Source organism: Chelonia mydas, chromosome 7 (assembly GCF_015237465.2).
Source record: "Chelonia mydas isolate rCheMyd1 chromosome 7, rCheMyd1.pri.v2, whole genome shotgun sequence".
Lineage (NCBI taxonomy): Eukaryota > Metazoa > Chordata > Testudines > Cheloniidae > Chelonia > Chelonia mydas.
Window position 1 is genome coordinate 57,771,407 of NC_057853.1, and position 23,715 is coordinate 57,795,121.

Below are 23,715 nucleotides of genomic sequence, written 5' to 3' on the forward strand. Positions count from 1 at the left end.
GTTGAAGTATGCTGGAGACAGGAAGCCAGAATAGTTATCAGAGCAGGGAATTGGAAAGGAAGATACCTAGGTTCAATCCCTGGTCTGGAGAAAGTCGGGTCTTGCCCCTTGCCTCAGTTTCCCCATCTGTAAAATGGGAATACCAATGGCCACCCACGTCACAGGGAAGGGCGGGGTTGAGTGTTAATCAATGTGTGCAAAATACTTTGAGATCCTCAGATAGCAGGAGCCAGAGATGGGCAAAGTTTTTGTATGAACTTATTTTCTCCACTGTCAAATCAAGGCTGGCCCTGTGTGCGTCTTGCTGGGTTGGAGGGGGAGCCAGGAGACCCTTCCCCACCAGCACTGGTGCACAGCAGGTAGCTGGAGTCTGGGTGGCTGGGCTAATAGCGCAAAGGACAGGGATTCACTAGCTCGGGCAGAAATGCTCACCAGCTCAGCGTGCTAGCCAGGGCTCTGACAATGTAGAGGAGCACCAAGATGTGGTCCGTGTTGCCACTCGTGGCCCCGTGAGGCATTTTGCCCTGTAGACTCTCCCTCCAGCACTGCAGTGGCTTGTGGAGCCATTCTTCATCCCTGAATCTGCAGAGCTCCTTACAGACCCCAGATCTTGGACAGCCATCCCGAGTGACAGCCCTGGCTCTTAGCACAGCAGCCCCGTGAGTCTTACTCACAGCAAGAGTGGTCAATGCTGAGGAGGAGTCGATAGCAAGACATCCAGCTGGGGGGATGTGGCCAAGGTTATTACCAAGTGGCTAAGGGGCATGAAGTCAAGGGAACTGGCTGGAGGGGAAATTTAAGGGCTCAGCTGGCTGGTTACAGGCACAGAAATCAAAGCTAGCGCATGGCCCCAGGTTTCTATGGCCGTATATGAGAATGGGACCTGGAATTGGGTGGGACAGGCACAACTATGTGTGTTTTGCAGGATGTTTTTTCTCACCCCTGTGTACAACACCTTCCCTAACAGAACTGAGCAGTGCTGAGGAAGTCAGCCAAGCCAGACATCATGCCCCCCTTAGTCCGTGGTTTCATTTCTACTGTGTGTGAGCAGTGCTTGGGGGAGGGGGGGGATCCCAGTGACCGTCAGCACTGAACTTCCGTTACATTTTGTGTCCTGGGCTTTCCCGAGGACTCCCGTGTTACAAGGTGAATGGGAAGAGCTGTGTGCATGGGCGAGATCCTTCCCCAGGGTGGCTGCATTGACTTCAGTGGAGTCATGATGGCAGCAATTAATATGGCAGAACCTCAGTACTTGTGATGGCTCACACACAGATGAACTTCAGACTAGTGCCCCTAGTACTAAAGACGGGGTCAAATAGATTTCATTTCCTTTAGTGGTGGACAGATGAGGTGCTTGAAGGAGCCACATACCACTGTCCAGAGCTAGTAGGGCCTTAAATGGCCTACGACCTTCTTAACTGACAGAGCACCTTTCCCCATGCCATGCTGCCACAGCAGATGTGCTCCAGCTGGAGTTCTTTGGCATATAGGGGAAGGGAGCTGCTGGCAGGAGAGGTGGGCATTCACCTCCCTGCCTCTGAATTTGCTGTCCTTCTGGGCACAATGCAAAGCCTGTCTTTCTGAGCAGACCTCTGGGTCTGGGTGAGTGAGGTCTGTTTGGAAAATGTATAAGATGGGATTTGGATTTGCTCTGTAAAATATTTTGCCCCCTGGTGTTGTGTGTGGGGTGTGTGGAGAACTCGTTGCTCTGATGGTTTTGTGGTGGTGTTTTTCTGGGGGGTTTTTTGTGTCATACTTTTAGCTGAGGGGAAAGGCCCACAGGGCCAGATTATCCCTTTGAAATCTATGGGAGTTAGACTAACCTGCTCTGGAGCTATTGAAAAACACATTGAGTGCCTATCTGACTCTAGGCTCCTAACTGGTTGAGCTGATGGTTGGAAAAGTGCCGTTCCATTGAAATGGATACTTGTTGTGGGTGGGTGTCCATTTGACAACATTTTGTTTTGGAAAAAACAAACAAACCCAAAAGGAAGGATTCTGAGACTGTCAGAACATCCTGCTTCAATATTTTTGGAATGGAATGTCTTGATTTTTGATTTTGAAACGTTTCATTTGACATGCATCTTCTCTTCATAAAAAAAAGCTGAAAAGTTGAAAATGAAATGTTTTGATTGAATGGAAAGAAATTTTTTCAAACCTTTTGTCTCCCTGGAAATTTAAAATTTTTGGCTTTTTGGTCCAATTTGGAATGAAAAAAAATTGAAATGCCAAATTCCCTGAGGCACAGAAATTCCAGTTCCTTACCAGCTCTACTGAAACACCTTTAAAAACTGGCCCCTGGACTCCCGGTTAGACATATGGGTGTTTGTTTAAATCCAAATAGATTCATTTAAAAAAAAAGTAGCAAACCTTTACCCTCTAGATGATATCTGCTCTAATTCCTTTCCTGCGTCTGAATGAGCGGCACAATCTGTAGTTGCCTTGCTTTAGGCAATACCTTAGAAGGTAAATTATTCAATTATTTTATGTCACCTTTGCATCATTGATTAATGATTCTAGCAACCAGTGAACTCGATTCTGTTGTGAAAAAAAGGGGAAGTTTATTTAATCTATGTTAATTTCAGGCTGGCTGGTACCTCATTAGATTGGGGCCCTGTAGGTACAGGAATGTCCCGGTGGGTACACTTCTTCATTGTCAGATCTTTGTTACTCGGCGGGAATGAAATTTGCTCTGAGTTCAGACTGGGAAGAAATACCTCAGCCCAGGGCTTTGTTTATTTTTAACAACATGGATATATATTTTGCTGGAGGGCAGTGGTTGTTTTAAATGAAGTGGATTTAGCGTTAATGACAGGTATCGGATTGACAATGCAGGAGGCAGAGTGCTTCTGTTTATTCACAGCGCCAGCCCACATCTGAGAGAGATTCCCTACTGCCCCAGCCCCACCTTGGATGGTCTCCTCCAGGGGCCATTCCAAAACACCCCCATGAGCACCAGTAGGACCTAATATTGGGTGCATTTCCCCCATGACCACCACTAGGTATTGTGAATAGCTCGGAGGCCATAGGGCTGCGGCATTCCCACCATGCTGCAAACCACTGGGGCAAGTCTGTTGGGCTGATCTTCTGCAGACTGAGCCCCCACCTTCACACCCTTCTGATTGTATCAGTTTGTAACAGAGCTCCAGGTGACTCTAGTTTTTAACCCCATGTTGCCCACAGGGCTATGTCAGGGCCATGGGATGGAGCACTCTTGAGGGGTTCCAACCCTTCTAACGCTGTTGCTCAGACCCTCCCAGGCTGGTTTTGCAGCTGATGACCCCTGCTGGCCTCTCCTCCTGTCCCATGCATGTCACACTTCCCAACTCTGACCAACACCAGTTGCAGCTCCTCCCCTGTGCTCTGCCAGCATGCTGCTTCCCACCTCTCCATCTGTCTTGTCTGCACTAGAAAGTTATACCACTTAAATATATCAGTGTAGTCATTCTGGTACAACCCTGAGTGTGGATGCAATTATACTAGTGTAAAGGTGACCTATACCTGTATAGCTACTCCCGTACAGAAGGGAGAATAAACTAAGCGGATACAGTGCACCTTTATACTGGTATAACTGCAGCCACACTAGGTTTTTTAAATCAATACAACTAAATCAGTAACACATTTACCTACTGGACATAGCAGTACCAGCATAATTGTGGAATGGTAATTAAGACTCAAATCTTGAGCATACAGAAAGTGTGAGATACAAAGGTTGTATAATGTAATCAGTAGCTCCAGAGGTGGGTTGATAACAAGTTTTCCTGGCAAAGTGGTTCAGGACTGGGAGTTTTATAAAGTCTGTATCAGAGGAGGAAAGAGTTTGGGGTACTGGCTGTCCTGGGTGGAGTGAAGGGGTGCTAATTAGGTAAAGTAGCTATAACCTTGGCTTAGGCCAGCAGAGAGGAAAGGACTTCCGTGATTGAGTCATATCTGAGAAAAAGGTATTGTTAGCCCTGTGTACCACTAACCTCATTCACCCCAGTGGCTGTGAGAGCCTCTCTTCCCAGCCTCAGACATCCAGATGAGAAAACCAGCCTCGCAAAAGAAAGAGATGATGTTAAAATGGCTTCTTGTTCAGTACAGGAATTCACCAGCTTTATGGTGTACCTCTCAAACAAACAAACAAATAAACCTGTGGAATAAAGGCTTTCAAATGAGAGATGAGACCAACCCAGATGCTCACATTCCCTTTAGTGGTTGTGGGGAGAGGATCTTCACCCACCCATACAAATTTGGTTATGTGTTGAATCCAGAAATGGAAAGGGCCTTGTAACAGATTGCAGGGCCCCACACAGGAATGCTAGGCTCTTCCACCGACTCACCCTAATGTTTGGTGCTCAGAGCACCTTCAAAGATGCAGAGCTATTTATTCTCACTCATGGCTATGCTAGGTGGGTCCCAGGAATGTGTGTGTCTGAGGCCGAGGGAACTAGGTGTGGAGGCAGAGAGGTCCTGCAGGGAAAAACCTAGGTATATCCAGGTTTAGGAGAGTCAGGTCTAATCTGTGTACCTTGTCCATATCAGGATGGGAATTCCATTGGCCTGCTGATACCAGTACTATTTCCAGGCCCATTCTGCATGTGGATGAAAACTTACAAACCAGTTTCATGACATTTGGGGCCAAGGAGGTGAAAATCTTGTAAGAGCTGATCTTGGGACACTGGACCCCAAATGGCAGAGGTTCTCCCCAAAACATCTCTGAAGGTTTCTGAACATGTCCCGTCACCTAAATCCATTTCAGGTCCAATTGCACTTTGTGCAGGCCGTCTCTCATTCAGGACGAGCTTGTGTTGCAAAATTTTGCAATCCAGATCTGGATTCCAGGCCTCCCAGAGTATGTGAGGTTGTGGGTCAGGGCTAGCTCTAGTAAAATTCCAGCATAGGTGCTGGAACTAGGGGTGCTGCCGCACCCACTGCCTTGAAGTGGTTTCCATCATATACAGGGTTTGCAGCTTGATTCAATGGCTCTCAGCACCCCCACTATACAAACTGTTCCAGCACCCCTGCAGTGGAGTGAATTGGTTCAGGAGGGGTACAAAACAAAACACAAAACTTTTGCCCTTTCTAGAACTGACCTCAAACCAAGGCATTTTAAATGTGATGAGACTGGAATCCCATAGATCCTGTGCTCCCTGACTTTCCATCCTGAGTTTGCTGGCTCAGCCGGCCATGTAGCTTGGATAATATTGGGATAAATATCTGGAATATCAGCTGCTTTCCCAGTTCATTCATTGCTCCCTGGAATCCCACAGCAGTGCTTTTTGAGCTATGTATTTCACTGGGATCCAAACAGGAGTGTCTGGTTTTTCTGTAAGTGTGAATAAAGATCCTTTTACAAACAAAAAGGATTGATAACCTCAGCAGTACCCTGGGGGTTTTCTGTATGGAGTTCCCATCTGTGTGAATGGGTATGTGTTTGTGTGTTAGTTAAAGAGGGGGCTAATTACCCTTTGCATCAGTGGGTCTTGGTCAGGTTCATGGCGGGGGTCACTGAAATCAGCTGGCCCCAAATCTGGGGACACGCAGAACCTCATTTTTTTGCCATAGTTCATTGCTCATGGCTCATTGCCTGTAGGTGCCCCACAAGAATTAATTTGACACGGAGGCTTTTCCCGCCGTGTTGCTGTTCGGAAACCTCATTTGGTTTGTCTGTCCGGTGTTCCTGCCAGGGCTCTGGGCACATGGCGGGCCAAATGGCACCTTGGTGCTGACCATGACTTATTACCATCTGATTGCTGTTGGGAGGCCCGAGCGAAATGAATTGGTCTCAAGTCAACTCCCAATGGGCAAGTATCCAGGCCACAGAAACCAGCACCACAACATGCACTACCTGCCCCACTGATTGACCGTCCCAGGAGGGAGACCAATGAAGGAGTGAGCCAGGGAGACTCACTTCCCTTCTGATTCCCAGAGGGGAATCTGCAGGTTAGGGGTGAGGAACACTGGGGGAAGCTTGCATTGATGCATCTTGTGCCATAATTGTTCAGTGGATAAATAGAAGACTGCAGCCTTCAGACTATCCTTTCTGAAGCCTTCCACCAGCACATCTTTGTGTGTGTGTGTGTCCAGGTATAAATGCTGAGTTGGTTCATAGTGGAAGGATGGCCTCCTGGCTAAGGCTTTGACTCCTGTAGTTCAGAGACTCATGTGATATACCTGTGTGACTGCGGGCAAGTCATTTCAACTCTCTGTGCCTTAGCTCCCCCTCTGTATCGTAGGGGTCACACTTCCCTGCCTCATAGGGGTGCTGTGAGGCTAGGTTAATGTTTATGAGATGCTCAGATGCTACAGCCAGGGGGCCTCATTGGTAACTAGATAAGTAGTGTACAGTACAGGTGAAGTGTATTACCAAGTGCTGGCTACATCTCTTCCTTCCTTCCACGTTAGGTTACATTTAGATACTCCGTGGTGATTGTGCAAGGACACCTGGCATCAGAAGGGGTGCTTCTCCTTGGCAAAGAACACTTTTACATCTGCGAGCACTTTGTCCTCTCCCAGTTTGAAGAGGTTTATTGCACCAAGCACTGCTTGTCCAGGTGAGTTATTCTTCCCTTCCTGCAGGCACGCTTGGCCAAGCTCAGAAGTGATGCACCCGGCCTTTGGGAACCCTTTGACTTCAGAGAGCTGCACAGGGTGTGCATCAGCGCCAAGTATGGCCCACTGTGCTTTCCTTCCGGCTGCAAAGGTGCTTCTAATCTTTAAGGAGGGGCAAATGGCCAAAGGGGCTGGAGGTTCTGGTCAGTGTGGAGAAGCACCCCAAAATCAGGATGCTGCTCCAAATGTGGCCTGAGACAGGGCTTCTGGAGCTGGATGCTGCCATTGCTTCCTGCTTTTGATCCATCTGGAATGGCTCATGGGAACCCACTTTCTCATGTCTGGTCCCAGCTGGAATCCAGAAAAAGCAAGGCAGCTGCAAAAATGGAACTGGGTGAGAAAAATGGACCAAACCTTTGTGAGGCCTGAAGGCTCAGCTTGAGCTTTGAGTAAAGGTTCATGATGGGGGAGGAGAGGGTCTGATTTTATCCAAATCACTCCTGCCATTCTTAATAATAGCACCTCTATCCATGGGCTGAAGGTGAGACAGACCTGTGACAGAGAGACCAACCGGCAGGATGAGAGGCGTGTGAGCCAGGGCTACAAGACAGACTGAGGGTTCCTGCACAGCCCCCACAGCTATGACCCTTCTGAGAGAGGTTGGCAGCTAGCCACAGCACGATCTCTTCCCGTGCTTCTAGCCCACTAAGGCAGAGGACTCTCTATGTAATACAGTGCAGTAAGGTATTGACTCAGGAATAAACCCCCTGACCACATCTGGATCCAGGGAAAGGAGGAATGGACAGCAAGGAGAGAATCCTAAAAGGAAGGACTTTGGAGTCCTGCAAACAGCCACAGATGAGTTCTGTTGGGAGCTGCTCAGGGACCACATTCCAGTGTCTGCATCCACGCCCAACCTTGGGGCAGCATGGAAAGACACCTACGCTTATTTCAGATGCCTCAACAGGACATAAAGCCAAGGATAGTGCCTCAAGTACCTGGATTACATGGGGCCAGATTGTGATACCCTTGCTCCTGTTGAATAGACACTACTCATGGCAAAAGTAAGATCACTGCAATCAATGGCACTACTTGACAAGAAGGTACTTATTGCTCAGAGTGAGTAAGAATATCACAGACTGAGCTGAAGGGTTTATACCAGCACTGGACTTCCACGTTCAGCTGCATTGATCTTTACTTGCTTATCAGTAACAAGCATTTTCCAAACATCGTTTGGAGTGAGGAGTACTTAGCAATTAGAGTTGTTTTACTGGATATGGCTATTATTTATACTACAGCACCACCCAAAATGTGCTAAGCATTTCGAGAGAAATAGGAAGACAGCCCTATTATAGATGGAAATTATTCTCTTTTTCTGGTGTCTTTAAGTGTTGTTGGTTCTTCATCTCTCCCATCTTTTATTCATATGGAACATTCTTTAGAAGAGTCTTTTGCTTCACTGGTTGAAAAGTTCCTATTTGTTTCTCCAAGGCCAAAAGGATCATAATTAATACTTGGCACACTGACACCGTTTTTATGATTCTTGTTTTATTGAAAATGGGTTTGTAGGCTGGCTTTCTGCTCATGCTCTGTGGATGCATATGGGTGTGTTTGTGCTCCGAGTCCACTGGGAAGTGAGTGACTCATTGTTTTTACTCATTGACCCTGCATCGATGGTCACTGCTTTACATCCAGTTCCTACCGGATCAAATGTTAGTGATCGGATGAGTCCGTATGATTAGATGAATCAAATAGGGACCAGATCGGCTTCTGGGAAAACACTGTCTCATGCTTTCACTGGATTTCTTTTAAAGGACGTGATCATTTTGGACCTGATTATTGTACCTGTTCTCACACTGAGTAGTATGTGAAGACCCTTTCAAGTCAATGGGACTATCTGAGAAGTAAGGTACTACCAAATGGGGGTAAAGATATCACAGTGCAGCCCTTTGTGGTCAACAACATCCCCTGGCCATGGCTCTACTTCATCCAGACCTCCATCTCTTCCCACCTCGACTACTGCAAATCCTTTCTCTGCGGACTTTTTGTGTGTAACCGCTTTTCAGACAGCGTGTACAGAATGCTGCTGCTGTCCACTTGCATGTCCCAAAAATCATGATCACACCAAACGCACCTTCATGCTCCACTAGCTCCCTCTTTGTTTCAGGATCCAGTATGAAATTGCCTTCAGGGTGCTCGAAACCTTCCATGCTCTGGCTGACATCACAGACCTCCTAGGATACCAGGCTCTGTAGAAACGTACATAAAGCCATTTGTGCATGGATGGAGGATGCTCCTAGACTACGTGGTGGTGGCTGTATATAGGGTTATGCCTGAGGCTTCCCCCACATCCAGCATGTTTGTTGCAAAGGCCTTGCTTGTTCTTGTCCATCTCAAACACATTTCTGTTTTTACCTCTTTCAGCATCACCGATCCATTTATTTTCAGCTTATGCCACAAAGAGCAGGGCATGGGAGATCAGGCATGTTCCCGTTACGCATACAGTGACATTAAAGAGATACATCTGATGCGCTTTCTTCTACAGGTAGGTGTCAATATGCCATGTTGTTTGGGAAACAGCTGCAAGAAAAGTGCTAAAATATGACCAGGAAGCAGAGATGAACCCTACCTGCTAATAGTGGGGGTGGCTGGGGGGCGGGGGGCAGAGTGAGGGCAGCTGGCTTCAGCAGAGTTACTGAGCATGCTCAGTGCAAGCCAAACAGCATATCTGGGGGGGCCATGTGACCCCCATGTCCCCCCCATGGCCTCTGCCAGAAACTATTTGCATTATAACGCCTCAGGATTGGACTTTCTCCGCCCCTACTGTACTGTTCTTGTCCCCATCTCTGCTTTGCTAGCAATGGATGTTGGAAACTTCTGTCCCCGCTAGCCAAAGTGTTAGCCCTGTTATTCCAGTGTATGACTCCTCAGGAACTGAATCAGTATTACCAGGGAAGAATTGCTATGGAGACGTGTCGCTTAGAATTCAGGTCAAGATTTTCAAAAATGGGTGCCTTAAATCAGTCCATTAAATCCTGATTTAAGCTCCTAAACAAGTGGACCCATTTTCCATAGTGCTCAGCTCCCATAGACACACAAGCAAGGAAAACACAGAGCTCAGTTGCTCCTACTCTTGCGGGATAACTTTTCAGACAGTGAACCTGAACCGCTACTAGAGCTGAGTGAATAATGGGTTTTTCCGTTTGGGGGACAACTCAAAAAATATGAAAAAAAAATTGGTTTGGTCTGAACTGAAACTGAATCGTTTCAGGGTTTTGGGGTTTTTTTTGTCAAAATGAAAAAATGCAAAAATAATTGAAGTAGAACGAATCATTTTGTGTGACCCAAAATGGATTCCCCCCACACACTTTTCATTTACTTTTTTTGAGTGTTTTTCACCTATTTCTTTCAGTTAGCTATGTTTCTCAACAGAACCGCATTCTGTTTCAGAATGTCAAAATGTTTTATTTTGACATCACTGAATTTTTTTTTTCAGACAAAACTACTAGCCAGGTTCAACCCGAATGTAGGAATACTTTTAGTGCCCCCAGCCCCATGCATTTTTGGATAAATTTACTAGTCACCAAAAAAAAAAAAAATCACTGGCTCCAGTCATTATGGCTGCAACTCCTTTGCCCTTAGTAGAAATACATCAAGGTTGCCCATTCTGTTCAGTCTGTTTTAGCCTTGATCTTGCAATGAGAATCCCACCAGAAGTCCTTTCAGAATCAGACCCTTAACTTGCCATAGAGCATTTGTGAGTTGTTTATTACAATCACTGCCTTCCTATTGCCTCTTATCTTATACTTAGATTGTAAGCACTTGGGGGCAGGGGCTGTCTGTTCTGTGTGTGTACAGCACCTCGCACTGTGGGCTCGTAGGTGCTATTGCAGTGGAGATAATAAATAATATTAATGCTTTTAGTAGAGCAAGTGGGGAAAAAACAAATTGATTTGGCCCAGCATAAATAATAGGTTTATAAACAAATTGTCAGTATTTTCAGGGGAAGTGGGGCAAGGCAACTTTAATCACTTAAAGCTTCACTAAAGAATAGCATAATATCTACCCAGTTTGGAGGAGATGTCTCATAGGTTTTCCTTTGAGCTTGATTCAGAGTTTAGGAAGGGGTGAACTTTCTTGGTAAAAGACCTGTTTTAACTAGTCGATGAGCCAAAGGTTTGAACTTTGCATTTGCTTCTTGAACTCTCTCCAGCCCATTGGATCTTGCATATTGGACTGGGAATATTGTGAAAGTCGCCCCCCGTGATCCCACCCATACAGAGCTCATTACAAAAATTGGCCCTTAGTGCTGAAAACCCTGTAAAATTGGGCAAATGATACGTTTCTCTCTGCTTTGCTCAGCCCTTGCACCAGGGGTCTTCACGGTGCAAATGGTTTATCCTTACAGGAGATCGCTTTGGAAATATTCTTCAAAAACGGCTATTCCAAATTTCTCGTCTTCCATGACAGCGATAGGAATAAAGCCTTTAAGAGGTAATTACTGCTTAAGTCTGGCATGTTAGTACCAAGGTCACAGCAGCTGGTATTGTGTCACACTTGTGGCATCATTCCCCCCCATTCACATGTCTCCCGAACAGCAACCCTAAGGGTTCACTCTAAAATTGCAGCTCCTGGGTCTTTGGATGGTTCCATGTAAGCAAGAAAAACATCATTCCTCCCGGCCAATGTCACTTTCTCCTTGTAGAGTTGTAATTTTTTTGGAGCATTACTTATGATTTTTTTCTCTTACTTATAATATTTGAAGTAGCATTAGGTACATAAGCTGAGTTTGGTTCTCTGGCCTTTACTTTAAATCTTTGGCATAAATAGAGCTGACATGACTTTTTAAACAGTGACGTTTTTGTCTAGGAGTGAAGGCTTTTCTTTTACAGCTGCCTTGTCCTGGTGGCGTTTTCCTTTGCTGACATTAGAGTACAAAGTGGATGATTTGCACATTGCTTTATATCAGCCACTTTAATTTAACCATGATGGTCTGGCAAAACTGCAACTCTGGTAATATCATTGGGTATAATTTGGCTGTCCTTACCAAGGCAAAATGCTCATGATGCAGAAATTCCCAAGTGAAATTCTGTGGCCTAGATTGATCATTATGATCATTTAATCTAGCTGATCAAAATGGTCCCTTCTGGCCTTAAAATCTATGGATAGGCCCCAGTGGAACCTTGCCTAAGTAACAACTGCAGGTTTGGAACCATTTTTCCTATCTAAATTCACCTTGCTGTTTCAGTTAGATAGGGAAACCTGCCCTAAAATGCTGCATACTATATCCATTGGCAATTAACCGGCAGCTAGATTCTAACCCAGAAGCAGCTGCATTTTAGTGATAGATGAAGTGCTTCTTATCTTTGTTGACTGAATATCAGTTCAAGGCTCCAATTCAGGAAGCTCTTAAGCTGAAGTCCATCCCTATCCAGGACATGCCTAGTTAACTTTAAACATGGCAGATGTCCCATTGACTTGAAGTGCTGTCCTGAATGTAAGGGGCCTCAGTTTGTAAAGTGCTTTGGCATCCTTGGGGATTAAACCTCAGTGATTATTACAGGTAATAATAACCAGTTTAAAGACCATGTTGATTTATTTTCTCATCTCTGTTTAGATTTTGTTCATTTCAACCTGTTTTGAAGGCAAAAGGAATAACTGAAGAGTCCCTGAATATAAGGTAATAAGCCGGAATCATTCCCAATCGTTCTGATATTTGTCTTCAATAAATGTAATTTTACAAATAAGTTCTACTTTAACAAAGGACACTATAAATCAACATTTTTGTTCCCTTTAAAACCTATTTTGAGTGTTCAAAGGCATCCCAAAATCTCCCCAAAGCATTGGCTGTAAAATATCTTCATTACAAAGGCATGAGGGATGCATTAAGTAGCTGTTATCCATAGTTAATTAATAATGATTATCTTCTTAATATGACTTTATTGGTAAACTCTTATGTGGATGGTTAGTGTGGGGAAGAACAGGGAACAGACAGTCAATGACGTGAGGTTAGAGAGCTAATCCATAATGCTGCTGCTGCATAATGGCCTCTTTAGTGGGCAGTTAGAGCAGACAGTGACAGATGTGCCTCATGCACAGTGGTGCTGCAGAACCAACTATAATAGCTTCACAGTAGAGATCCCAATGTGCTGCCCCTTGCCAAGTGGGTTTATTTCCAAGCACAGGGTGATGTGACTGGGTGAGTATTCTGTGCTGATTCCGAAAACCTGTGTACCCAGAACTTCTCTTGAGCTGGATGCCCAAGGAATACTTCCTTACGCTCCTAATTTGCATCTTCAGTATCCCTGGGTGACCCTCCCATGGGTTGGCAGCTCCTTTTGGTTCGGATAAACACTCAGAAGTTTGGATGCTTCTCTTAACCCACCAGATTGTTTGGGCTGGAAATCTCCCAGGAAGAGCCACTTCCATTACTTCCTCCACCCAGGTTCTGATGCAGGTCACTGGGCCCCAGACCACACAGAGCTTTGTAGGCATAGCAAATGGCTTAAGCTGTTCCTGGAAGGGAACAGGAAGCTTGTGCAGAGCCGGGAGAACAACTCTTACGTTGTGTGTGTGTGGGGGGGGTCCCAAATAGTTAACAGTGTTGAGATGTAAATGATCACCATGGGGCATGAGCATCATCAGATGAATGGGGCAGGTTGTGCCTCTCTGAGCAGTCGTCCCTGGTCCTTGTCAGGCTCACATAGGTGTCTCCACTGGTTACTCTCAGATCATTGGTTTTAGGTTTACAGTTACAGAGTTACTTTTTGGGACTTGAAAGCTGACACTCCAGAGTGAGAAGGCAGCTTAAGACAAGTACCACCAGTCCTGGCCCAGGCTGAGCCCTGCTGGGAGTCATCTGGGTCTCTGGGAAAGCCAAAAAAGATCCTATATTCAGTGTGGAGCAGCACATTCCGCAGTACTAGGCGACTGATATCTCTAGACAGAGTGAAACAGCCCAAGGTCTGGTGCCATAGGGATAGATTTATCCTATGTTTACCTAGCACTCATCGATCAGTAATTTTCCGAGCCCTCCTGGATCCTGTCTTCATGACCTTTGGGCTGGAGCTGGGCTCACTGGTAGGTGAGAGAGGTATAACTTGTGTTAGGCCTTATCTTTGCTGAGCTTTAAGGAGCCTGATGCTGCCTGTTCTGAATGTTGGAAGCACAGCTAAGCACAAAGGGTTTTTAGTCTCCATGGGGATCTGGCTGGAATGTTATCCCCTTGAGGGGAGAGGACCTCTCCTACATTGTCCCCTCTGAGGAGCGGGGCTAGAAGCTTGGGGAGGGCTGGCACACCTCTCTCTGGGCCACACTGTAGTGTGTGCTGGGAGACACCAGACGCCACATGCTTAAGCGGAGGATTAGAGAGAACATCCTCCTACCTGGAAACGCCTCCCTGTAGTAAGTGGCCTACATAATCGCCTGTTCTGCTCTGGGAAGTGGAGGGCAAAGAACTCCATGCGTTCATTGTATCTCCACTTTTGCTGGTGTCATTCCTGAGTCAGAGGGTGGGGTCCCTCACGAGGAGCACAAAGTCCTCCCTCCCCAGGGGATAGACATGCTGCTTCCACAGCGCCCCCAGTCCTTGCTGTCCCAGCCAAGCTGCGGAGTGGGACCTGACTCTCCCTTCTTGCCCCTGAATGCTTGTGTAGTGAACACACATCGGATAGCAGTATCGCCTGCTACTCATGCAGCCCTCTCCACCTGGGAATCTTGCAGGGCTTTATAAATTATTATGCTTTGCGACACCCTGTGAGAGAGGAATAATCATTTTAAATTGGGGAAACTGAGGCATGAAGGTGCAGTTTCATGTAGCATATTAAAGTAGTTGAAAGCTGGGAATAGAGCCCAGGAGTCCTCATTTCCCAGTCAAGTGCTCTTAACCACTAGACAATGCTCCCAGAGTTGGGAGTAGAACCCAGGAGTCCCAATTTACTCCCTCCAGAATGGGCTGTTACTAGACTACTGAGCAGTTCCCCACCACCCCACCCCATTTTATTCTTCATTTAAATATGTTTAACTCTCTGCCATCTCCCATATGTTGCTGTGGCCTTAGCCAGCACCTTGTTCAAGGTCAGTGCTTGGCTTGGCTGCTTTAATAATCTACTAGTCTAATGCACCTGTATGTCACTGTCTGCCTGCTGTTGGCAGGTTATGCCCTGAAGGTGCAACAAAGAATGCAAGTTAATTTGTGTGCAGAGGTGAAAGAGAGTGAGAGTGTATGTGTGTGTGTGTGAGAGAGAGCAAGCAAGAGAGAGAAACACACCATGGGGACACCAGGATTGGGACTGGGGGTGAGATTGTAAATTCACCTGCTGCCACCCCTAGATTGCCAGAGCAAGAGAGGGACCTGGATTATGGGCACTATACAATGCACCTTAAAGAAGGATCAGAAGACACTTTGGGCTAGAAGGGAGTTATTTCCTGCCCCTCTCCCTCAGGGAGGTGAGTCCGCGACAGCTTGGAAGTGAATGGGGGATGGGGAAGCCGTGCGAGGGGAAATGAGGCCAGTTGTGATGTCTGTGATAAATATTTCAGCTCCCTGATACATGGATGCAGCATCCAGCACTGAAAGTCCGTGGGACCTGCTTGTGTGTCTGAGCAAAGAATGTGGCTCTTTGATTACACTCAAGGAGTCAGAATTGTGTATCATAATGCATTGCATTTCACACCTAAATTACTCCTGACTAGTGTTTGTGTCGGTACTGACCTCTGTTGGACAGAATTGAAACTGTATCATAGGCCCTGTACTGTTAACAGCTAGTGAAGATTCTCCTTTGGGGCATGTGTTATGGCAACAGGAGGGTCTGAGGTTTATCTCTGTTGGGCCCAATGCTATTCATTGGGGAGAATTTCCACAGCCCAAGTCCCCAGGAAGATCCAAGGAGCTGTCTTGTGGAGCACACTGGCAGCTATGTGGTTCCTAAAGAGAAAGATTTGTGACACTTTCACATGATAGGCTTGTCCACTCTGCTTTCCCCTCAGCCCTACAGAGTCCCTGCCCCCAGAAGACAGATGGAGTGGGACTACAAAGAATCCAGCTTTGCCTGCACTCTCCAGAAGTGAGATGCGAGGAAGTTTTCTCTATGCACAATGATCTTGTACAAAACTAGTAGATACTGGTTCAGATCCTGGAGACCAGTCCTTCTGCCCAGTACAGCTCTGGGCCATAAAGGAAACTTTCAGCAACCTTTATGCCTGTCTGGCCTAAGGTTCTCCAAGTCATGCCAACTGGTCACAGCCCTCCAGGGGACTGAGGGCAGTTGGTGATAGGCTGGATGGAGCAGTTTCTTGGCCCTGGTGAATGGGGGAAGAAGGGTTGCAGGAGCCTTATGCTACCTGGAGGTTTCATTACGCCGCAGAAATCCCCAGGCAGCTGCTTCCTGCTTCATTCTGTTGAAGCAGCTCAAAGCAGGGGGGACAGGAATCAGGATCTGGCCCATGGTGTCTCATAGTAAGTAAAAGCCAGGAACCAAGCATGCTCTTTCATCTTTATTTTTCTGCACTTCTATTGCTTTGGGGCCCATTCACTGGTTTAGGAGAAACAGCAGGTCCCCTCCACCTAACACCAAGCAAACCCTTAAATGAAGAGGACTGTGGTGAGGGGAAGAGCTGTTTATTGGTTTGGGCTGGACGCTGTAAGAGTCGAATGGACAGACTCTGTGTAACACTGCCACCTTCGTGTGACCCGTGGATGCTGCCTCTTCACCGCCACTCTGTTTGGTTATCCTTTGCCGTGGAGTTGGGCGTCATGAGGGAAGAAAAATTTGGCTTCCTCAGAGAGGTGGGCACCGTGTTCTTCAGCTTGTTCAGCTTGTCCCTCTCCTCCTGGCACTTCTTCAGACAGGGGCCACACAGGTCTTTCTCATCCACCAAGTACAGGGCTTCAATGCGCTTGATGGTGTCAATTAACAGTTCCTCCTCTGTTGGCTGGGGGAAGGGGTTCCTCTTCACATTCATCTTCTTGAGCTTGGGGAGCTTTGCCACACTGTTGGGGATGGTCGTCAGGTAGTTGTCAAAGAGGCCCATGTCCTGGAGCTCCTTCAGGGCCCCAAGGGTGGTGGGGAGGTTGTCGATCTGGTTCAAGCCCAGGTTGAGGGTGCACAGGTTCTTCAGCTGGCTTAGCTCCACTGGCAGGCTCCTGGTCGTCAGCTTGTTGTTGCAGATGTTGAGGTAGAAGAGGTTCTGGAGCATGCCGATCGTCTCTGGCAGCTTCTCGATCTGGTTGCTGTGCAAATCCAGCCAGCGCAGGTTTTGAAACTTCTCAATGAAGTCTGGGATTTTCTTGATCATGTTCCTGCTCAAATCTAGCTCATCCACATCAGCCAGCTTGAGGATGCACTTGGGGAAGGTGGTGATGCCCATCTTGCTCAGGTCAAGGCGGCGTTTTCCATCAAACGTGATCTTGATGGAGTTTTTGGCGACTTTCAAGGTGATCTTTTTCCCCTTGGGGCCTTTTGCTTTCCCCTTGGCCATTTTTCTGCTGGGGGAGAGAAGTGCGTCAGATTATGTCAGTAAGGAGTATTCAGATGGAGGGGCCCAAGTGAAATCTTCTGAGGTTGCTGGCTGTTAAACCCTGGTTTGAAATAAAAAGTGACCTCATTAGAAGTTAACACATGACCACTGGACTCTTTAAAGTCACAACATTTCCCTAGGGGCATGAGTTCTCCATCTGGGGGGCATGAGTCCCAGCAATGTCACACATAGGTGTCGGGGTCATGACCCAGTGCAGAGGAGGTTTTGAACCACTGGTCTGTGGTGTCCCAGGGTTTTAGTGATGGAGTATAGGGACTATGGAGCCTTTCACCACTAGGGTGCTGGTTTCAGTCCAGCCTGTGCTGATAGGGAATAAAAATGATTGCTACCCATTAGCTCTTTCGTGGCCTGCGTGAAATAAGTGGTGGGTCTCAGTCCAGCCCCCAGGGGGCACTTGTTCACCTCACAAAAACATATTGTCCAAAAAGGTATTAATTAGATCAGATGCTTTAGAGACCAACTGGCCATACCCCTTTGAGGGCAGGTGTGTAGCAGCGCCCTCTTGCCTCGGTGCAGCCTGGTTACACAGGCTGGACAGAGGGACCAGGATTGGGCCCGAGGCCCCTGTTCAGCAAAGCACTTATGTACTTTAGGCACATGCTTAAGAGCTTTGCTGAATGGGGGCCTTGAGTTGTCGTCAAAGTAAACATAATAACAGAGCTAAATCCGGCGCTATTTTGTACACCTTCCCATTTCCATTGACTTTAACAGTGCTACAGCCAACATAAATCTAGACACAATTTGGTCTAATGCTTTATAATGAAATTGTTACCTTGGGACCATAAAAGAGACTTTTAAAGAGAAGAATGTCTGTGTTGCTTAAACAGCACCCGCAGCTGCCCTTCCTGTGTGCAGAGAGAGGGCACTGCCCAGCAGGGATGCTGCAGGTACAGCGTACCCCTAGGGAGCACAGGAAAGTGTGTCCTAGCAGTTCAAAATGTTTTGGTATCAGCTGAGAGGTGATGCTATAGAAGGGCAACAGGAAAGGCTATAAAACCCTTATCAGGCCTGGTCCGATGCCCGTTGGAGTCGATGGAAACCTTTGCTGTACCTATTGTGACACTGGTGGGCAGATTTTCTAAAGACCTCTCCACCCAGATACTATGGTGATGGTTGGTGGTATAAAACCCTAAGGTGGAACATCCAATCTACCTCCAGTTGTGGTGTGCTTCTGAAAATCTAGCCCATAATAAAGGACAGGACTTTGCTGAATGGAGGCCTAGGTGGCTGCTAATACACTGCAATCGCAGGGGTGTTATTAGTAGGTGAGGCTATCAAAGGTAACTAACAATATGCATCAGCAGTAAAAGAAATAGGAGAATTCATTGGCAAGGAGTGACAGTGACTGTAGCTGCTGGGGAGCTGAGAGGAGCACAGGTTACAGCTGGCTAATCTCCAGCTGATCTGGGTGCTCCCGCATTTAATTGTAAAGAGTCAAAACACGGCTTTGATGAATGATTGTTTGGGAAGCAATATGGATTTGTCTACAATACACTTCTCCATTAGAAAGGCTTCATTACAAACCCTTCAGGCTTTTTGGCTACTCATTAATCATGTGCAAGTACATCAAGGGGGAGCTCAGACTGGAGATAAGACATATCGGCTCCTTTCAATTATATGCCGTAGCCCAAAATAATGCAAAGGCAGGGTATCTGTGCCAGTCACCCGCGCCCTGCCAGGCCTTCAGAAGTGAGACAGACTCTTCGGGAAGTTCGGGAAACAGTGCTGGGTTTCAATCTTCCTGAGAGTTGAATGCATCTTTCGACCGCTTTTATTTTTAATATTGTTAGATAGATTTCATTGCCTTTATCAGTCTAGCCCCATACACACCCATCACTCTATCCATCTATTTTGCTTCTCTACCATGGTAGTCTTTACTGCATTGATCTTTACCCACCCCTGAGAGCTAAGGCAGGGCTGTTATCCCCATTGTACAGGTGGGGAACTGAGGCACAGAGAGACTAGGGGACTTGCCCAAGGTCACACAGGAACTCAGTGGCAGGGCAGGGACTTAAACTCTGGTCTCCCATATCCCAGCAATCAAGGTGTCTGTATTGGTGTTACCAGGAGGGAGAAGGTGGAGTTAATCTCCAAGGGGAACAAGGGATGATGTCAGGATAACCACAAAAAGAAAAAGAGTACTTGTGGCACCTTAGAGACTAACAAATTTAAGATGCCACAAGTACTCCTTTTCTTTTTGCGAATACAGACTAACACGGCTGCTACTCTGAAACCTGTCATTAGGATAACCACAGTGATGTTCATCCCTAGTGCCACTCCACTGACGGTAGGGGATGAATTTTGGCCTCATCCTTCCCTGTGTTACTCATAACACCTCAGAGTCCAAGCTCTGGGCCAAGTTGCACTGTCCTGGGGAGAGGCTAGGAGGGGTTGGTACCAGGACCCTGGATGCTCTAGGAGGGGGACTTGGGAACAGTAGAGGGAACCTGAGTGAGGAAGGCAAGGTGGCTGGGGCTGTTATTTGAATAATGAATCCAGTTTAACCCTTCTGGGTGCCTGTGCATCGATGCCCTTGGCTGGGTCATTTGTAGGGATTGAATTTGGGACCTTTGGGGGCTGGATGCATAAGCCTCTATTGCTCAAGCTAAAAAACCAGCTGCATTCGCTGGAAGGAAGCAGCTGACTCATAAACCGCATTGTGTGATTCCGAGGGGGACAAAGACACACACTGGGTTAACGTGGGTTGTACTCAGGTTCAGATTTGTAAAGGTATTTAGGTGCCTATCTGCATCTTTAGGCACCTTAAAAAATATGGCCCATCATTGCTTCAATCAAAAGGCAATATCCTCTTCTCCTTCCCCCGCCCCGTGTGCATCTCCACCACAGGATCTGGCTCCAGGAAGCGTCTGGAATCTCTCTGAGAGACGTTTCCTTTGAGGTAACGTAGTGGCTGGGTTTCATACTTACAACAATTGTGATTTCCAAGCCCGCCGACAAGGTTGAGCATTAGAGCTCTTCTGAAGTTCTGGGGTGAGGAGGCAGCTCAAATGGGATGGAAAGCTTTCCTCTCCGCAATGGTGGTAAACTAATTAGCAGCGGTAAGTCTGCGGTTGGAGATAATGGGAGCTTGTTTAGCCACGTCTGGGACTGGTTCGAGCTGAATAAAAGGGCTCCAACTCCTTAGCTATTGACATTAAAAATTCAGGAATGGCAGGGGCCAGCCTGTGGTGGCTGTTAATTATAAATATTCGATATCACAATTACACTCCCGGGGAGGAGCCGGAGAGTTCGGGCTGGAGACTCATGCCCTGCCGCCCGAACAAAGAATCGGGAACACAGCAGACCTTTCTTTTAGCAAACTTTCTTTCTTTGCTCACCCTTGGTGTTCTCCCTCTGAGTTACTGTGGAACCTGTGCCAAGGCGGCACTGCTGGAGGCGCTGACTTGCCAACGAAGCTCCCGACCATAAAGCCCCCTTTATCCATACTCCCTGGCTAGATTGGGCCTTTAAAGCCCAGGGCTGAGTTTGCAGATGGTGCAGAGCTGTGCTGCCTAGGGGGGTTGTGCTTCCGGGTTATCCAACCTATCTCCCTGTTGTTGCATGCAGAACGGTGGTGTGCAGGATGTACCCGATGCATAAGGTGTGTGTGTAGGTTAGAACCATGGCCCTGCCTCCTTTGGGGTGGTGCAGGGAGGGGAAAGACCTTATGTTCCCTGAAGCACTGGGACTATGATTCTGACTGATTGGCTCCCATGCAGGGTGTGTAATGGGTGGGGACTCCTTGTTCCTTCCCAGCCCCTACACACCTGTGCAGGGCCAGGTATATGACATAGCTGCTTAGACCCCTCTGATGGGTGAGAGGGAGCTGAACTGTCCCCAGCCACCAGGAGAATTCAGATCCTCTCTTGGTCCTGATGCTCTCTGTGCTGCCCCATCCCCAGTCTCCCCTTTCTCAGCAAAACACTCTGGGGATCAGCCCCTCTGCCCAGTCACCTCCCACACAGTATTTTGTAGAGGTCTCCCCACTTCAGAGTCTCCTCCCGCACCAGGCTCCCTGAGCCCAGTGCTGGCTTGGTCTCTGGAGCTCGCTCAATAAATGCGCTTTCTCTGGCTGCAGCAGTGACTCCTCCTCTACACCAAGACTCCTTCACCTCCCACAAATGCCGCGGGGTGCATTTCTGCTCCCTGCCTCTCTGTGCTGCCTTTGACCTTAGCTACCACTTGACCCTGCTTAGGCTCACTCAGCTGTACATATCTTTCAGGACTTTTAAGGACTCCTTCCTTTCCATTTTCTCTGGTGTCTTCCCATCCCCCTTCCTGTGCTGACTTTAGTTCATCTCCTTGGGGCAGGGGACATATCCATAACTGGATTACATGGCTAGTGCTACATAAATAATAACCATACGGGTAGGGAGCCCATGGATAAACTCTTTTGTGTGCTGTAACTTAGACTTGCCAAATACAAGAGATCAGCTACCGAGCTACCCATTCTCTACAAATCTGGTGGCTCAGAGCTATACCTTTTGTTTGCTTTTTGCTCAGACACTACAGTGACTGGGGTCTATAGACCAACCTGAGATTGATACACGATCAAAACCCAAACCAGGTGCCATTTGTGTTTTGCATTATGCCCTTCATGCACTAGCTGGCAGGTATTGCAAATCATAGTAGAATTCATTTTCCTGTGTACTGTTTATTTGTTGTCGGCTACAATGTAATATGAAGGAGAGATTAATTTACTGACTCTCTTAAACACAGTTTCTGCTAACAGGGACTGGCTTAGATTAAATGGATTCTGTTAGCAAGCAGGAACTGCAGCTCCCTTTAAATTCCCTTAATTTTCCACACTTCTTCAGAAGTAGGGTGACCAGACAGCAAGTGTGAAAAATTGGGACAGGGGGTGGGGGTAATAGGAGCCTAAAGAAGAAAAAGACCCAAAAATCAGGACTGTCCCTATAAAATCAGGACATCTGGTCACCTTATTCAGAACAACCCTGCTAACCTGCAGCACAAACACTGACACCCCCCCCCCAGAAAAAAAGTAAAGAATATTTCATCTAAACAAGTCTCTGGAATTGCAACACTGCTGTATAGAGCTGTATGAGATCTTACCGGCTGGCACCTAGGAAGCATCTACTCCAGATGCGTACACATCGCAAGCTGCCTGCTTTGTCTGTGCAGCAGAATGAGCTTCCATGCTCTGTCAGTGTGCAGTTGTCTTCTATCTAGTCTTCTCTGAATAGTGAATTCGTCCTTCTCCCAGGTTTTGTAAATAAAACCCCAGTGTGCAGGGGAAACCTGGGCAGATTTGCTTTTCGCAGGCCTGTAAATTCTAAAGTGCGACTTCCTTTTTTTTTTTTTTTTAAATGGCAACCTTTCAAGAAATCGTTGTGTGTGTGTGTGTGTGTGTGTGTGTGTGCGTGTCTGGGTGTGTGCGTGGAGGGGGGAGGAGGGGTTCGAAGGACTTACCCAGCTACAGTGTCACCCTATTCAACTCTCCTTCCACAGCCTGTGAAACTTCTGTTCCTAAGCAACTGGAATCCCAGGTCCTTGGAGATCATTAGCATAATGTTTTGTTCCAACGTGCAGGTTCAGACGAGAGCTGGACAGGACTCAGCGGCATGCAGGTCCTGGAAATATCAGATTTGGATTTATGCAGAGAAGGAGACCATTACAACTGGGTTAAGAAAGTAGAAGTGGATCGAACTGTTTGCTAGCTGGGTGCTTTAGCTGTGGGTTTCAGTTATTTGGCCATTTCATCAGACTCTGCTGCAGTGCAGGTGCTTGCTGTGTGTAGTTCTGATCTTACAACACTTACGATATCATCCCCTATGTCGATCCATGGCAACCCAGCTAGGCGAGTAGACACAGCAGGGAGTAGACATGGCAGAGAGAATGACCACAGAGTAACCCCAGCGCTGCAGTAGTTGGTATGAGCTGCTGTCTGTATGCAGCTGCCTCTGATCCCCTCGGAATGCAGTTATTCATTCCACCATGCCTCCCTAGTGGATCTTCTCCTGTTATGACGTGTGAATTTACCATAATTCTTCTCTTACGCCTGGAGTAACAAGCTTGTGTTTTCCATGGCCGGATATGATGGCTTCAAAGTGGAACCAATAAATCACTGGGGAAAAGAAATAGCTCTGATTTAAATATGTGGTGCAAGGGGCTGCCGGAGATGCTGTCTTTCACTTGAGGTGTAAAACCAGGGAACTGTTTGAAACATTTGTGGTCATTAAAGATCCCAGGATGGTCTGAGCATGAAAAGGGTTAGTGTTAATGCTGGTGTGCTTGACCGGTTCCAACACTGGTGAAAATAGTCTGCTTCCATCTCACTGCTGGTTACAGTGTACCCAATATATTTGACTGCCTGTGCTTCTCTGCACTCTGGCTGGGTGCTACATTTCAGTAGTGGAAAAGGTACCCCGATGTCTGTATAAGTTGTAAAAGGCCTGTGGTGTCAAAGGCATTCTGTAAATATAAGATATACTTTTGTACCACTCCAGGGTCTCAGCACAATCTGACCAAAATGAGATAAGCCTCACCACAGTCTTGTGAGGTGGGTCGATAGCATGAACCTCATTTTGCGAAGAGGTAAACTGAGGCACAGAGCAGTCACTGTCCACCTCGGGAATACAGCCACAGTCTTGTCACCTTTTGAATAGGGATGATATTTCCCTA

At 47.1% G+C, this 23,715-nt stretch overlaps 2 protein-coding genes across 10 annotated transcripts in view; one reads left to right on the top strand and one right to left on the bottom strand.

Moving 5' to 3' along the window:
• WDFY4 (WDFY family member 4) overlaps positions 1-23,715 on the top strand; it is a 250,741-nt gene that overhangs the window by 161,201 nt on the left and 65,825 nt on the right. For all 4 annotated transcript variants that reach the window (XM_037904402.2, XM_043552372.1, XM_043552374.1 and 1 more), the window contains exons 45-48: positions 6,388-6,536; positions 8,959-9,079; positions 10,943-11,028; positions 12,152-12,214. In XM_037904402.2, the coding sequence (XP_037760330.1) occupies positions 6,388-6,536; positions 8,959-9,079; positions 10,943-11,028; positions 12,152-12,214 (419 nt within the window). The remainder of the gene's footprint in view (positions 1-6,387; positions 6,537-8,958; positions 9,080-10,942; positions 11,029-12,151; positions 12,215-23,715) is intronic.
• Positions 16,015-23,091, bottom strand: LRRC18 (leucine rich repeat containing 18). 6 transcript variants are annotated; one of them, XM_037904406.2, is made up of 3 exons: positions 22,147-23,091; positions 20,002-20,138; positions 16,022-17,020 (listed from the first exon to the last, which is right to left on the bottom strand). In XM_037904406.2, the coding sequence occupies exon 3, from the start codon at positions 17,011-17,013 to the stop codon at positions 16,243-16,245; it is 771 nt and encodes a 256-aa protein (XP_037760334.1). In that variant the 5' UTR covers positions 17,014-17,020; positions 20,002-20,138; positions 22,147-23,091; the 3' UTR covers positions 16,022-16,242. The 6 variants fall into 6 exon arrangements, with proteins under 6 accessions (XP_037760333.1, XP_037760334.1, XP_037760332.1 ...); XM_037904404.2 differs by having other exon boundaries at positions 16,022-17,113; positions 22,147-23,090; XM_037904405.2 differs by lacking the exon at positions 20,002-20,138 and having other exon boundaries at positions 16,015-17,113; positions 22,147-23,090.